At 41.3% G+C, this 16,150-nt stretch overlaps 2 protein-coding genes across 2 annotated transcripts; one reads left to right on the top strand and one right to left on the bottom strand.

The window, feature by feature from the left end:
* Positions 1-144: 144 nt before the first annotated feature.
* On the top strand, positions 145-5,787 carry LOC112081307 (uncharacterized). The gene is made up of 2 exons (XM_024147674.2): positions 145-574; positions 4,367-5,787. Exons 1-2 carry the CDS (start codon positions 298-300, stop codon positions 5,413-5,415), a joined length of 1,326 nt encoding a protein of 441 aa, XP_024003442.1. The 5' UTR covers positions 145-297; the 3' UTR covers positions 5,416-5,787.
* A 3,164-nt stretch (positions 5,788-8,951) lies between these two features.
* LOC111979412 (peroxiredoxin-1-like) lies at positions 8,952-15,873 on the bottom strand. Its single transcript, XM_024009927.2, has 6 exons — positions 15,832-15,873; positions 14,982-15,098; positions 14,643-14,796; positions 10,458-10,580; positions 10,191-10,321; positions 8,952-9,572 (listed from the first exon to the last, which is right to left on the bottom strand). The coding sequence occupies exons 2-6, from the start codon at positions 15,085-15,087 to the stop codon at positions 9,487-9,489; spliced, it is 600 nt and encodes a 199-aa protein (XP_023865695.1). The 5' UTR covers positions 15,088-15,098; positions 15,832-15,873; the 3' UTR covers positions 8,952-9,486.
* Between the last annotated feature and the right edge of the window lie 277 nt (positions 15,874-16,150).

Here is a 16,150-nt window from a genome sequence, read left to right on the forward strand (position 1 = left end):
AAAATCATTTCACTAGTAGCTAGCAGACAATAACACCAAGTAGCTAGGCGTTTATTACTGATTTCAAATAAATATCCCCATATAAGTGCATTTATTTGAAAGTGTTTGGTACTTTCTGTTGTCATTTCCGTTATCCATCTTTCCGGAAGAAGTTCCCCCCCCTTCCACAAACGTTGCTGTTTGCTAGCTTCGAGAAGCTGTACAATAGAAGAAACGATTATGTTATAAACATTTTACAGAGGCACTCGCACTGCATATTTGTTTCTGTGTAACAACGGTGATTTTATTTGATGAGCAATGTCTAACACTGTTTCTTTTAGTACACAAATAGGTGCAATCATGGATGTGCTAGCAAAGGCAGCTGTTGCAGAAATAACCAAATTTGTAGACGAGGGTACTGTCGTGCTACGGCTGGAAATGTGTCGGAAAGAAAATGAGATAGAAGGCCTTAAAAATAGTTTACAGCTGATGGAAAGAGAACTGAGGAAAGCTCAAAGGGAAGCAGCAGCACGAGGAACAAATGACAGGCAACATGCTGAGGGAATTCAGCTTGGGAGTGGGACCTCACAAACAGGTGAGAGCTCACCCTTAGTTTAGTGCTGTCAAGCAGAGCCCGGTTTAAAGCATCTTAAGACTACGTTCATCGTTAGACCCATAGGATCCTATCGTACCATATACCTATGGTTTTAACGATTAACTTAGCTTCTTATACATCGGGCAATGTACCTCAGTTGTGTAACCAGGATTTGAGTTGTAATGAGGACCGGAAGGCGCGCGACCGCTATTAAAATGCTATTTGGAGAACAGCAAAAATGACCCCAGTCATTATTACCGTTGCTGCTGTAGGTTAATTCACCTCAGTCATCAGCAAACAGACCATTAGCTATACAATTGTAATGTTATACCCATAAAAGGGAGGAAATATGAGAACTGATTCACGCTAACACGTAGCATCAGTTAACGTTATTGTTCAGTCAGTTGTAATGATGAATTGCATAAAATCATCAGTTATTTACATGGATATCTCTTTTCTCAAATTACATAGTTTTTGCATTTGTAGTACTAGGCATTACTAATATACAGGAGTGAAAGTAGAATTTATTTCTTCATGGTGCAGGAGCTCAAATGTTTTATGGGCCTAATCATAGAACTACATACAGAATCCCTATTAATTCAATAGGATCTCTGTGGGCCTAGCCATTAAGATTTGTAATTTAACTTTTAAAATGTATTACCTTTTATTGTGGCATAAACCCAACCAGTCATAATTTGTTTTAATTATTGTGATAGGCTAATGTTTTATCGGTAAAGCATACTCCTACAATTTTTTGGGCCGGAACACCGTACCACCTTACTTTCCCCCTGCGAATATATGCTATTTAGCAGACACTTTTATCTGGAACGACTAACAGTCAAGCTCTGCATAAACAGACATCATTGGAGCAGACAGATGATTGTACTATCACATTCACATTAATTATTAGAATATTACTTACGATTCTGTATTAATATCAGTGATGTAGGGGTAAGAAAAAGGTGGGTAATGGGTAAACTATAGACTCTAGTGGGCGATCGAGACGAGACTAACAACTAGAGGTTGACCGATTTATGATTTTTCAACGCCGATACCAATTATTGCGAGACCAAAAAAAGCCGATGCCGATTTTTAAATATATATATTTGTAATAATGACAATTACAACAATACTGAATGAACACTTTTATTTTAACTTAATATAATACATAAATAAAATCAATTTAGTCTCAAATAATAAGAAACATGTTCAATTTGGTTTAAATAATCAAAAAAAGTGTTGGAGAAGAAAGTAAAAGTGACTCCTGCCATAACGTTTTACGTTCAGCGCCCTCGGGCCTGTGCGCGAGAAAGCAGGGTTAGCCCTTTGAGAGAGTGGTTGCTGCTAAAAAAGCATAAACAAACCACTGTTCACTGTTCGTTCGCAAAGAGGCTGGAGCGATTAGAAACTCAATCAGATCAAGAATATAAGCGCACAGAGCTTTGATCAACGCTGGGAGCAATATTTAGATGTTGACCCATAATTGATTTCTTTGTTGTGTTCAAAATAAAACTCAGCAAAAAAATAAACGTCCCTTTTTCAGACCCTGTCTTTCAAAGATAATTCAAAAAATCGAAATAACTTAACAGATCTTCATGTAAAGGGTTTAAACACTGTTTCCCATGCTTGTTCAATGAACCATAAACATTTAATGAACATGCACCTGTGGAATGGTCGTTAAGACACTAACAGCTACAGATGGTAGGCAATTAAGGTCACAGTTATGAAAACGTAGGACACTAAAGAGGCCTTTCTACTGACTCTGAAAAACACTAAAAGAAAGATGCCTAGGGTCCCTGCTCATCTGCGTGAACGTGCCTTAGTCATGCTGCAAGGAGGCATGAGGACTGCAGATGTGGCCAGGCAATAAATTGCAATGTCTGTACGTGAGATGCCTAAGACAGCACTACAGGGAGACAGGACGGACAGCTGATCGTCCTCGCAGTGGCAGACCACGTGTAACAACACCTACACAGGATCGGTACATCCGAACATCACACCTGCGGAACAGGTACAGGATGGCAACAACAACTGCCCGAGTTACACCAGGAACGCACAACCCTCCATCAGTGCTCAGACTCCGCAATAGGCTGAGAGAGGCTGGACTGAGGGCTTGTAGGCCTGTTGTAAGGCAGGTCCTCACCAGACATCACCGGCAACAACGTCGCTATGGGCACAAACCCATCGTCGCTGGACCAGACAGGACTGGCAAAAAGTGCTCTTCACTGACGAGTCACATTTTTGTTCTCACCAGGGGTTGTCGGATTCGCGTTTATCGTCGAAGAATGAGCGTTACACCGAGGCCTTTACTCTGGAGCGGGATCGATTTGGAGGTGGAGGGTCCGTAATTGTCTGGGACGGTGTGTCACAGCATCATCGGACTGAGCTTGTTGTCATTGTAGGCAATCTCAACGCTGTGTGTTACAGGGAAGACATCCTCCTCCCTCATGTGGACCCTTCCTGCAGGCTCATCCTGACATGACCATCCAGCATGACAATGTCACCAGCCATACTGTTCGTTCTGTGCGTGATTTCCTGGAAGACAGGAATGTCAGTGTTCTGCCATGGCCAGCGAAGAGCCCGGATCTCAATCCATTGAGCACGTCTGGGACCTGTGAATTCGGAGGGCTAGGGCCATTCCCCCCAGAAATGTCCAGGAACTTGCAGGTGCCTTGGTGGAAGAGTGGGGTAACATCTCACAGCAAGAACTGGCAAATCTGGTGCACTGCAGTACTTAATACTTTTGATTTTGACCCCCCTTTGTTCAGGGACACATTATTCCATTTCTGTTTACACGGAACCCAAACCGGCTGCGCGCGTGCGCCATCGTGCATACATGTATTTTGTCCCCCCACACCAAACGTGATCACGACACACAGGTGAAAATATCAAAACAAACTGAACCAATTATATTAATTTGGGGAGTGGTCGAAAAGCATTAAACATTTATGGCAATTTAGCTAGTTAGCTTGCACTTGCTAGCTAATTTGTCCTATTTAGCTAGCTTGCTGTTGCTAGCTAATTTGTCCTGGGATATAAACAGAGTTATTTTACCTGAAATGCACAAGGTCCTCTACTCCGCCAATTAATCCACACATAAAACGGTCAACCGAATCGTTTCTAGTCCAGCTCTCTTCCTTCCAGGCCTTTTCTTCTCTTGACTTTATTTTGCGATTGGCAACCTTCATAAATTAGGTGCATTACTGCCACTGACCTCGTTCGTCTTTCAGTCACCCACGTGGGTATAACCAATGAGGAGATGGCACTTGGGTATCTGCTTCTATAAACCAATGAGGTGATGGGAGAGGCACGACTTGCAGCGCGATCTGCGTCAGAAATAGGAATGACTTCTGTTTTAGCCCTTGGCAACGCAGATGCTTGTTGGCGCGCGTGAGCAGTGTGGGTGCAATAATTGAATAACATTGATTTCAAAATGTATTTTGCAACGCTCGCGCATGCGACGCGAGTGATGTGGTAAGCCTGTTAGTCACATGTCTGTGGAACTTGTTCAGTTTATGTCTGTTGTTGAATCTTATGTTCATACAAATATTTACACATGTTAAGTTTGCTGAAAATAAACAGTTGACAGTGAGAGGACGTTTCTTTTGCTGAGTTTATATACTTTTGTTATTTTTCAAATTAGAAAAGGTTACCGAAGTCCAGACCCCGGTGTCCTCATATGTAGTTACGGCCCTGCCATCAAGTCAGGTTATTTGCACTCTACAGGGTTTTGCTTTATCGCTTATTTGACATATTTCTAACAATTACATAAACTGTCTACTCTACTTCCAGGTAATGAAGAGGACCAGAAATCCCAAGCCACGCCTGTAGAGGACCCGGAGAAGTTCAATGAGCTGCAGAGCTCAGGACACCTTGTGGAGGCGAGGGGTGGACTGGAGTTGTTGGTGAAAGCAGAGCAGGTGGAAAAACATGTAGCCCAGGGAACTGTACAAGACCCAGGAATCACAGGCAGTTTGGACTTTAGAATGGATGAGAGAGATAGTCAGCTGTGGTTCTCTGTTACACAAGGACTAAGTGGGAATGATTCCACTCACCCAGATGGGTCTTACACTACAGAGAGATGCTTACAGATGTTTTCCTCTCAGGCAGATCAATATCCCGCTCCTATCCCATCCCATCCTGCTTCCTGCAACTCTTTGTCTTCGGCAGAGAAACCACTTAATGACATTTTCAGCACTGTCCCAGTGAAAGTGGAGCCCGAGTGGCATCCTCTTTATCATGGCGATGCCATGTCTGAGTCCTTTCAAGCTGACCAGGGGCAGTACAGAGATACTCTGCACCCTGTTGTGATGGAGGGCTTGATTTTACCGCCTAGACTGCAGCAGCCAGGACCTTCTTCACAAGGGCTCATGAGAGCAACTGGGAACACATCTGAGTCAAACTCACACAGCAATGAGCATATTCTTAATAAGAACAGATTGAAAACAAAAAGAATGGTCAATGTTTGGAGAGCTGTACCAAACCAAAAAGTGTTTATATGCTCATTGTGTGGAAAGAGCTTCCACCGCCATTGTCAACTTGAAGCACACCAGCACTCTCACGCTGGAGTCAAACCATACAGATGTCTTGAGTGTGGGAAAAGTTTTACGCAGAAAACCAGACTTAAGTCCCATCAGAGTGTTCACACGGGTGAGAGACCTTTCAGTTGCAGACTCTGTGGCAAGATGTTTGCAAGGCAGGACAACTGCCAAAGACATGAGCGATTTCACAGTGGACAAAAGCCATTTAGTTGTGTGCAGTGTGGTAAAAGTTTCACGGTTCTCGGTAACCTCAAAATACATCAAAAACATCAATGTAAATTTGCCAATGTCAGAATGTAAGATTGCATGTTGTTCAGTGTTTTCCTCAGTGTTGTACAGTTAACCCTAACTGTGTCTTCTTGAAAAACATGTTTAACAATTATTTCAGCTTTAAAACCCTACTACTTACAACTCAAATAAGAACTTCCAATTGTTTTGTTTTTTTCATCTTGATGTTTATTTAGGAAATTACTGAGCTCAAAAAAGGGAACGCCATATTAGATTGCAATTTGCCTAGCATTTTTACTAATCTCAACAATATGACATAAATTACTTGATATGCTTCAAGGGCTTTATAGGAAGGTAAGCATTGTTAAATGAGGATGTCAAATTTGAACAAATAATTGTCATTTTGTGTGTCATACCATGAATATTAAATGACATTGAATTGAATGGATTTTCAGGTTGTATATAGTGCAATCAGGGCCGGCTCCAGGCATAAGCGGTCACTTGGGGCTCCTGGGGGGGGGGGTCTCAACTTAGTTACTATTGAGAGTAAGAATAGTAAAATACACCAGGTGCTATTTAGAAATGTGCTTGTGCACCAGCAGATTGTTCTCTTGTTAATTCAGTCAATCAATTTGCTGACAATTACAGAGGAGCTGCACCAGGATTACACATGCGCAAACCGTGAACAGGACGTCAGCGCTGTGACTTTACCTGCTACACCAGCGACATAAACAGACGTGTGCGTGGAATTAGATCAGTAGCACTTGGTCTCTTCTGCAAGGAATATATTGACTTTGCATCCAATATGAGTAGACCAGTGGAGGCTCATAATAATGGCTGGAACGGAGCAAATGGAATGGCGTCAAACCATGTGTTTGATTTATTTGACACCGTTCCACTGATTCCGCTCCAGCCATTACCACAAGCCCTTCCTCCCAAATGAAGGTGCCACCAACCTCTTGTGGGGTAGACTACATGATAACAACCATATTCTCACTACATAAAAAATTCAGTTGAGTAAAAATTCTACAACCATCTGCAGTCAATTAACCTCGCTCATTAATCAACAATTGAACAGTAGCTGGCGGTACTCTGCAGGCCATAAGAAATGAACATCAATTGATTTTGTTGAAAAAAACAGAGAGGAAGAGGCGAAGCGAGAGGGTTCTTTAGAATTACTTTTGTGCCTTTAATTTCAAGCAAACCTTTTGAATTCGAGAACAAAATTCTTAGTATTACACAAAAAATCATGTTTTTGAAAGCAAAACATTAACCCAATACTATTGAGAGCAAAATAAATAATATTGAAAGGCAAGAACAAATTAATTGTAAATGAATGCAAAAAATATATATATGAATGCCCCCCAATTTTCTTTTGTGAAACATGTTTTCAATGATCGCGTGATTGCGATGAAATGCTTCCATCTTTGCCTGCAATTTTTAGTTATGTTACCTTGTCCTTTGCTTGGCTGCCTTTTTTTGCAGTTGCAAAGTTTTGGCACATTCATTTCATTTAAGCTGGTTTAAGATGATGTTACTCTATTGTTCAACCCTATTTGGATTGATAGTCCAGCCTCACTCAATGATCCATTTTTTTCAGTCCTAGCTACATATACTGTATATACAAAAGTATGTGGACACCTCTTCAAATTAGTGGATTTGTCTATTTCAGCCACACCCATTGCTGCGTGTATAAAAATGAAAATGTGTCTCCACAGACAAACATTGGCAGTAGAATGGCCTTACTGAAGAGCTCAGTGACTTTCAACATGGCACCGTCATAGGATGCCACCTTTCCAACAAGTCAGTGTATCAAATTTCTGCCCTGCTAGAGCTGCCCCGGTCAACTGTAAGTGCTATTATTGTGAAGTGGAAATGTCTAGGAGCAGCAACGCCTCAGCCTGCGAAGTGGTAGGCCAAACAAGCTCACAGAACGTGACCGATGAGTGCTGAAGCGTGTAAAAATTGTCTGTCCTTGGTTGCAACACTCACTACCGAGTTCCAAACTGCCTCTGGAAGCAATGTCAGCAGAATAACTGTTCGTCGAGAGCGTCATGAAATGGGTTTCCATGGCCGAGCCGCCGCACACAAGCATAAGATCACCATGCGCAATGCCAAGTGTCGGCTGGAGTGGTGTAAAGCTCGCCGCCATTGGACTCTGGAACAAATTCTCTTGGAGTGATGAATCGAGCTTCACCATCTGGCAGTCCAACGAACAAAACTGGGTTTGGCGGATGCCAGAAGAACGCTACCTGCCCGAATGCATAGTGCCAGCTGTAAAGTTTGGAGGAGGAATAATTGTCTTGGGCTGATATTCATGGTTCGGGCTAGGCCCCTTAGTTCCAGTGAAGGGAAGTCTTTAACGCTACAGCATGCAATGGCATTCTAGAAGATTCTGTGCTTCCAACTGTGGCAACAGTTTGGGGAAGGCCCTTTCCTTTTTCAGCATGACAATGCCCTCGTGCACAAAGCGAGGTCCATACAGAAATGGTTTGTCGAGATTGGTGTGGAAGAACTTGACTGGCCTGCATAGAGACCTGACATCAACCCCATCAAACACCTTTGGGATGAATTGGAACGCCGACTGTGAGCCAGGCCTAATCGCCCAACATCAGTGCTCGACTTCACTAATGCTCTTGTGGCTGAATGGCAGCAAGTCCCCGCAGCAATATTCCAACATCTAGTGGAAACCCTTCCCAGAAGAGTGGAGGCTGTTATAGCAGCAAAGGGAGGACCAACTACATATTAATGCCCATGATTTTGGAATGAGATGTTCGACGAGCAGGTGTCCACATACTTTTGGTCATGTAGTGTATCATGTCTAGCTACATTGTAGCTAAATTCACCAAAAAACAAAACAGAATTGCAAACTAAACTGTTAAATTAACCCAGATTTCAATTTCATCGTAAGTCATACAAAAAGTAATTAACAAACATGTTAAGTTTGTTTTTCTGATAATCTGTCAAGAAAAAAAAAAACTGCTTTGTAAAAGTTTTTATTTAGAAGATGAAAGGACAGTTGAGTAGTTTGTTTTTCACTGTAAAAAAAAAACTACGTTTTCTTCTCACTTTTCCCCCCAGTAAAGCTGCTTTTCCTCATTTCACAGACTGTAGCCTAAAGACAAAAACTATGTTACCAAAATGATACAACAGAAAACAAAATGGCGACATCATTAGCTAGGCTTCCATCTAACTGGCGACAGTTTGTGAATATTCTAAAATCTGCACCTTTTCTCACCAGAGTTGTGTTTCCATCAAATTGCCTTGTAGCGGATAAAAATCTGTGCATGATGACGTAGTGCACATAAAATTTACTTTAGAAGTTAAATTCCCATGTATCAAATAAAAAATAAGTTAAATGTGTTTCCATCGCATTTCCAACTCTACTGATGGTTTTGTAATAAAGAATGTTTCCTTATATAGTGAATGTGTGCTCTAGCCAACAGCTTGCAGATACAGTGCAGGTATAGCCTACACATGAGGTTATTATGGACAAAAGAGCAAGATTATTTTAATTTGTCAAATGGCAGCCAAACATTGATCATCATGTCACCAGAATAAGACCCTCGATATTTATTGGAAAGGAGCATCAAGATCATCACCTGGCACATTCACCACCCTGTGAAGTTCATCATAACTTATTTAATCTGTAGCCTAATAAACTGCATGCTTTCCCGAGTCGTAGTGCACACATGTCATCACATGACTCCCAAGTTTACTTTGATAGGATGGTGACAATAATTAAAAATATATATACTATATCAATATTTGCTCATAAAAGCCTTTCCACTGCCATTTCTCTCATAATACATTTTACAGACAAAACGATCCCACCTTGTCTAGCGTATTTTGTTTTGTCATTTGGAAAGTTTACCGGCAAATACATTTTTCATCCGACATGTACTTTACTCGCATAAAAAGGTTGGATGGAACCTGGTTAATGACACTAAAACATCTCCAACACAATCTAATCTTGATTCTTTGGTCATCATTTCTATCTAAACACATGACAGATAATGGAATGCTGATGACATTGTTCTACAGTTCCCAGGCACATAGATAGTGAAGAGCAGTAGCCTATTGTTCTATTGAAATGTACTGTAACTGTAGTTGTCCTACAGCAGGCTGCAGACACTCATCATCTTAGTGCTGCTTGGAGAAGAAGTCTTTGCTCTTCTGGGTGTCGGGCTTGATGGTGTCACTTCCTGGTTTCCAGCCGGCGGGACAGACTGAGGAAACACCAGAGAAGAAGTGTGTGTGTCAGGACAGTGCAGTATGATAAACAAAACACTTTGAACCGGAGCTTGACATTTTTATACATTCTGACATCTACTATCAGCCTAACATTCTCAGCTGTTACAAACATGGAATGTTACCTTAAAAGAGAGAGTGGTAATAGTGCTCTAAATGCTGTTCACATAGTGCAGGTATCGTCAACTGGCGGCCCTTGGCCCCCCCAAAGTTTTGAGCCCCAAAAATATTTTTCACCTCAAAATGATTTTAATTTAGGAAATCTGTTACTAAGTATTTCCACTCATAAATAGAGAGACATATGTGATTGTGTACCAATGTAATCAAGGTTTGAAATTATGTTTTTGTCAAATACAGTATCTGTTTGGGCTTCTTTCGTACAAATGATTTATAATTATGTTCCAGTCCCCCGACCATCTGCTCAAGAAAATAAATGGTCCCGCGGCTGAATCTAGTTGATGACCCCTGACATAGTGTATGTGTCTTCTGACGGTACATGGTCAAATATGGCACTGCAAAAGGTTAGCCTGATTCTGTGTAGGATAAGGAGGCATCGTCTTTTAGAAAACAAAAAGAAAGCAGAGTTAGTTATGTACCTTCTCCGTGTTTGTCAGTGAACTGAAAGGCCTGCACCAGACGCAGGGTCTCGTCGATGGAGCGTCCCACTGGAAGGTCGTTGATGGTGATCTGCCTCAAGAGGCCCTTGGCGTCAATAATGAATAGGCCCCTGAAAAAACAAATATGGTATAGATTGAGTCATTTAGGTTTGTGTTAGTCTTGTTGGGCACATTACCCAGGTTTTGACCCAGTCGGTCATAGAAACACTGAACTTTGACCCTTGAACTTGTCTGTTGTGAACCCACCTGTAGGCGATGCCCTCGTCCTCCTTCAGCACCCCGTAGTCCGTGGAGATGGAACGCAGTGTGTCGGCTACCAGAGGGATCTTCATTGGACCCAGACCGCCCTGCTTACGAGGTGTGTTGGTCCTGTAAGAACACACAACGAGACTGAATTTAGTCTTTTTTGTGTGTCTGAGACCAAGCATCCCTGCCAGCTGTGGTATACAGACGGACACGGATAGTAGTAAACAGGTTTCTGTGTGCCGGTCCTCTGAATAATAAAAAAGAATATTTAGACACTGAAGTTTTAGCCTACTCTAGTAACTGAAATATGTACACTGACTGTAGGCCTATAACACTCACATGTAGCCTAATATAATAGTACTGCAGTAAAATGATACACCAAATTATAATTTGGACCGTGCAAACGTGCGGTATTTGTTGACCTACTTTACTATTTTGTGAATGCCTTTTCAAATGGATTTCACTACTCGTGCTATGGAGCCTCTCCGCGTTAGGATAGAAAGGTTCTTGGTTTATATGCACCGAAGCTGCGCTAACGTCAACCTGCTGTCTCCATTTGCTGGGGAAGGAGACTTTGGGTTTGGGTGGGAGAGGAGGGGTGACCTTTTTTGTTCAAATGTATTTATTTTTCCTTGCTTTTTTCATCAGTTCTCTGTCTTTGCAAATGCTTGGTTTGTTTTCACACCTTTTTCCTTTCAATATTTTAGATGGCTAACAAAACTAATAATTGTAATATGTAGGCTTAATCCTATAAAGTTTTATCTTGGAATACTAAAACAATGAATAATCCTGTCAAGAGGTCTAGGATCTTCTCCCATTTGAAAAGCTAAAAGCAGATTTACGCATTAAAGATCAATCAATGGCTACAAAACTCCAGGCTCAGTCAGGTTTTCCCATTCTGACTTTAACTCCAAAGTTCTCTACTTTCTCTACTACTAATGTTATTTCAGACAGTAACGAGACATTTTTAATCATAACTGGCACACACCTGTAGTATTGGTCAATGTATATGCTCCCAATTTTGATGTTGAATTTGCCAAATTGGTTGCTGGGGAAAATCCCTTCTCTGAACACCCATCTTTTGATATTTGGCGTGGATCTGAATTGTTTTATTAGCCCGGCTTTAGACCACTCCAACCCCAGAACTAAGTCTCCTTCTGCTATGTCAGTCCTTCTCAGATTTTATTATTCAGAATGGGTGTACAGATCCCTGGAGATTTCAGAATCCCCAGGCAGTGTTCTTTTTTTTCACATGTACATCATTCTTTTTCTTGTATTGACTATTTCTTTATTGATCACAAGTTACTTCCAAATGTCACCTCTTCTGAATATTTACCCACTGTCATTTCTGACCATGAACCTTTAGCCCTCGACATAGTCCTATCAGGACAAACTCGTACTCCTCTCTGTTGGAGATTCAATTATCTTCCCCTGTCTGATGCAGACATTATCTCCACTTCTATTGATAATATATATTTTTCAAATCAGACAAGCTCAACCTCTCATTCTCTCTTATGGGAATCACTTCAGGCCTTTCTTATTTTTCTCTTAACAAAACTCGGAAAGTTAAACTAGAAGAACTCACTAAAGCCATCCTTGACCACCAATATGCCTTGACGCCATCTCCAGAGCTATATAAGCAACGCTTGAACTTACAATCTGAATTCAATCTCTTGTCCACTACAGATGCAGAATGGTTACTATTGCATTCACGTGGTACCTACTATGAACATGGCGACAGGGCAAGTCGTCTGCTCGCACACCAATTAAAACGCAGTGCTGCTACCCGTCTGATTCCCCAAATGAAAGATTCCTCTCATAGCTTGATTTCTGACCCTACGGGGATCAATGACACCTTCAAATCGTTCTATTCCTCCCTGTATACGTCTGAATTTCCATCAGATACTGCCAATATGACAACATTTTTGGGTGAACTGGAGACTCCCACAGTTGAGGCTGAAACTGTAGATGATCTCCTCTCAGCCTTGAAGAAGTTATTCAGTCTATCAAGTCAATGCAGAGCAGCAAACCTCCAGGGCCCGATGGGTTTCCAACAGTTCTTTAAGAAATTCCATACCAAGTTAGCCCCTTTACTTTTACCTATGTATAATTAATCACTTGAATGTGGCTCGCTGCCACCTACCCTAACACAGGCTTCAATAGCGCTTCACCTGAAGAAGGGGAAAGACCCCACTTCCTGTTCTTCATTTAGGGCCCTAAGTCTCCTTAATGTGGATGTAAAGATGCTGGCGAAGGTGATAGCAAGGTGTCTGGAAGTAGTCTTACCAGGACTCGTATCACAGGAACAAACCGGCTTTATAAAAGGACAGATTCTTTTTTATATTCAGATGCGGTTTAACATGATTTATTCTAAACAATTCTCCAACTCCCCTGAGGTGGTAATCTCCCTAGATGCAGAGAAGGCATTTGACAGAATTGAATGGGAGTACCTATTTGCTGCTGTTACATTCTTTTGACTTGGGGACAAATTTAGCTCATGGATCCGTCTCTTGTATACATCTCCCCAGGCCAGTGTCTGTACCAATGTCAACCGTTCGGACTATTTTGCCCTGGAATGTGGGACAGGCTGCCCAATGTCCCCTTTATTATTTGCCGTCGCCATTGAGCCTCTTTCAGTAGCTTTACGGGCATCCTCCTCTTTCCAAGGTGTAACACAGGAAGGAGTTGAACATAGGTTATCATTATATGCAGATGATTTGTTACTCTATGTAAATAACCCTGTAACCTGTTTACCTTCTATCCTTTCTATTCTGGAGAACTTTGGCTCCTTCTCCGGTTACAAGCTGAAACTCCAGAGAAGTGAGTACTTCCCACTCAATCCAGCAGTGCTACAGTTCCAGCAGACAGACTTGCCTTTTCAGCTTAGCCGCTCTGGTTTCAAATACCTTGAAGTGAACGTTACTTGTTCATTACATGCTCTTTTTTCTGCAAACTTTGCTCCCCTCCTTACGCAAATTAAATCTGATTTTCAGAGATGGGGTAGCTTACCACTATCACTTATATGCTGTAAAAATGAACAGTTTACCCAAATAACTATCCATTTCAATCTATCCCATTGTTTTTACCAACTTTCTTTTGTTTTTGTCAATCAATCAGCTGTTACCACATTTATCTGGGGAGGAAAGGTACCTAGAGTCAGTAGATCTTTACTTCAGAGATGCAAGTTTAGTGGAGGTCATACACTATCCAACTTGGTATACTATTACTGGGCAGCCAACTTTCAGTAATTGCTATTCTGGTTACATGCTCCAGATACCCCATGATGCTACCTAGAGGCACATTCTTGTATTTCTGCTTCTCTTCCTGCTTTACTCCGCTCTTCTCTCCCAGCATCCACCTCTTGCTATACTGGCAATCCTGTAGTGCCTTCCACACTTAAGATTTGGTACCAGTTTCGAGTGCATTTTAAATTCTACTATGGGTCCTATTGATAAGATTCACTTATTCCCATTCCACCAACAAAACTACATCTGCTTGGGAACGGGAAATGGGTGATGAATTCACACAGGAGTGGTGGGAGGAGGTGATTGATAGAGTACGCTCCACTACGTCTTGTGCTCATCTTGGTCACATACAATTTAAGGATTTTCAAAGAGTGCATTTTTCCAAATCCAGATTGTCTGAAATATATCCAAATGTAAATGATGAGTGTGATAGATGTCATGTCTCTGTTCAGTCAATGCTCTAAACTAGAAAGATTACTGGGATTCTCTTTAAAAAATGATCTGAGGTGCTTGAAATTAACCTGCAGCCATGTCCCTTGATAGCTGTTTTTGGTATTCCAGAATACGCGTTCTCCTTGGACCCCAAACATGCCGATGTTGTTGCTTTTACATCCTTATTAGCTCGACGTAGAATTATTTTCCAGTGGAAGTCTGCTCAACCCCCACTTATTTCTCAATGGCTCAACGATGTAATGTTCTTCCTAAAGCTTGAGAACATTAAGTATTCTCTTAGGGTTTCCAATGAATGTGTGTGGAGGAAGGAAGGAAGGTTGGTTGGGATATGGTAAAATCTTTGTACTTACATTGATGTACATTTTGTAAAACTTGAATACAAATATATACAAAAAAATTCATAAAAAGATCGCTGCACTGTAACTTATCCTGCGTCACCTAGGATGAAATCTTCATAAGGCAAAATAATTGTGCAAAAGACTCGTACCAGGCAAGATGGCAGAAGTGGGAGTCAACAGAGGCACCAATGACCTCGCAGTCGATCTTCCTGAACTCCTCGGCAGCGTCACTGAAGGCGATGATCTCAGTAGGGCACACAAAGGTGAAGTCCAGTGGGTAGAAGAAGAACACCACATACTTCCCTGCAGGCAAGCAGCACAAGACACACCATTAGACAAACCTATCAAGTTGCGGAGCCTGGAAGCACATATTCAATGTAACTAAAATCTTATCCAACCGGCTTATAGGTCGTTACTGTATTATCAAACTTTAAAATCAATCAACAAAGGACAGTGCAGAATACTATGAAACGTAGTAGTAGGTCTACCTCTGTAGTTGGAAATGCTGAGGTCTTTAAACTGTCCATCTGGCATGACTGCTGTGGCCTTGAAGTCAGGGGCCAGATGCCCGATGCGCGCTTTACCTGCAGCCATCTTCAGTTTCACTGGAGGGGGAGGAAGATAAATTGAACAAATAGGCCTTAACTGTTTTATGTATGCTGTCAATATACCTTATACAGCAATAACCACTCATGGTAGTACACAAAAAACACTAAGATAACTGGACATGACAGATGAACTGGGATGCTCTCTCCATCCTCTTTCTATACATTTTCGGCATTGAAGCTATAATGTGAAAAGAACTGAAAACAATACAGGCAGGAATAGGAAATTGATTCTATGGAAGATTTCACTTCTTTCATGAGCAACACCTAATCCACAGGTGTTTCCTAAATGGCCATTTATGCCTTTATTTTAAGCATTAATCACATAGTTCAACAGGCTGTTCTTGCCTGGCAAGTGGCAAAACCTTTTACTATATTGCACACGCAGTCAGTCCTATTTCGTAAACCTGCATTCGTTTTTTTCCCCTCACCTGATTTTTTATTCCAATATTCCATTGAACAAATAAATTATGTAGGCCACTTGGACATAATCCCCCCCAAAAACTATTGTAAAGCTAAACAAACGCATTTATTCTGCCGTCAATGGAAATGTAGGCTACAAGTTTAATGCCGGTAAGATTGCACACAAATGCAATGATAAGGAAATAAAAGTCAAAAACTATTAGTCATAGTATGGCTAAGTTTTCACTTTCTTTTTTTGGAATAACCGAAAACATTATTTAGCCTATATATTTCATGATAGATTGAAAGTGTAGCCCTACAAAACACATACCTCTGCCTTGGTCCTACAGCAGCCGCTTGAGATGAGGAGTGCGGAGAACGAGATTAATCGCATGGAACTATATACAGCAGCTCAATTCTCGCGATGTTAGAACACTGCCAGTGGCCACAGCCCATTCTTTATTTATTTATTTGTATTATTATTTTCTTTAACAACAATTCAATACTGAAAGTACATGGGGGAACACAAGTATATATACATAATATACAAAGGACAATTGGGCTAGGGGTTACAATATCACATTACACAAGGACCTTAAGGGACATGCATAGAATTATGTGTAACAGCTTTTTTGTTAGTAGAGTATTTA

The sequence above is a fragment of the Salvelinus sp. IW2-2015 genome, linkage group LG19 (assembly GCF_002910315.2).
Source record: "Salvelinus sp. IW2-2015 linkage group LG19, ASM291031v2, whole genome shotgun sequence".
Lineage (NCBI taxonomy): Eukaryota > Metazoa > Chordata > Actinopteri > Salmoniformes > Salmonidae > Salvelinus > Salvelinus sp. IW2-2015.

Excerpts from the sequence above, each read along its gene's own strand:
- LOC112081307 (XM_024147674.2), top strand. The coding sequence starts at position 298 with ATGTCTAACACTGTTTCTTTTAGTACACAAATAGGTGCAATCATGGAT. Across the intron at positions 575-4,366 it reads GAGTGGGACCTCACAAACAG|GTAATGAAGAGGACCAGAAA; the intron begins GTGAGAGCTCAC and ends CTCTACTTCCAG.
- LOC111979412 (XM_024009927.2), bottom strand. The coding sequence starts at position 15,087 with ATGGCTGCAGGTAAAGCGCGCATCGGGCATCTGGCCCCTGACTTCAAG. Across the intron at positions 14,797-14,981 it reads CAGCATTTCCAACTACAGAG|GGAAGTATGTGGTGTTCTTC; the intron begins GTAGACCTACTA and ends GCTTGCCTGCAG. Across the intron at positions 9,573-10,190 it reads CACTGACAAACACGGAGAAG|TCTGTCCCGCCGGCTGGAAA; the intron begins GTACATAACTAA and ends GTGTTTCCTCAG.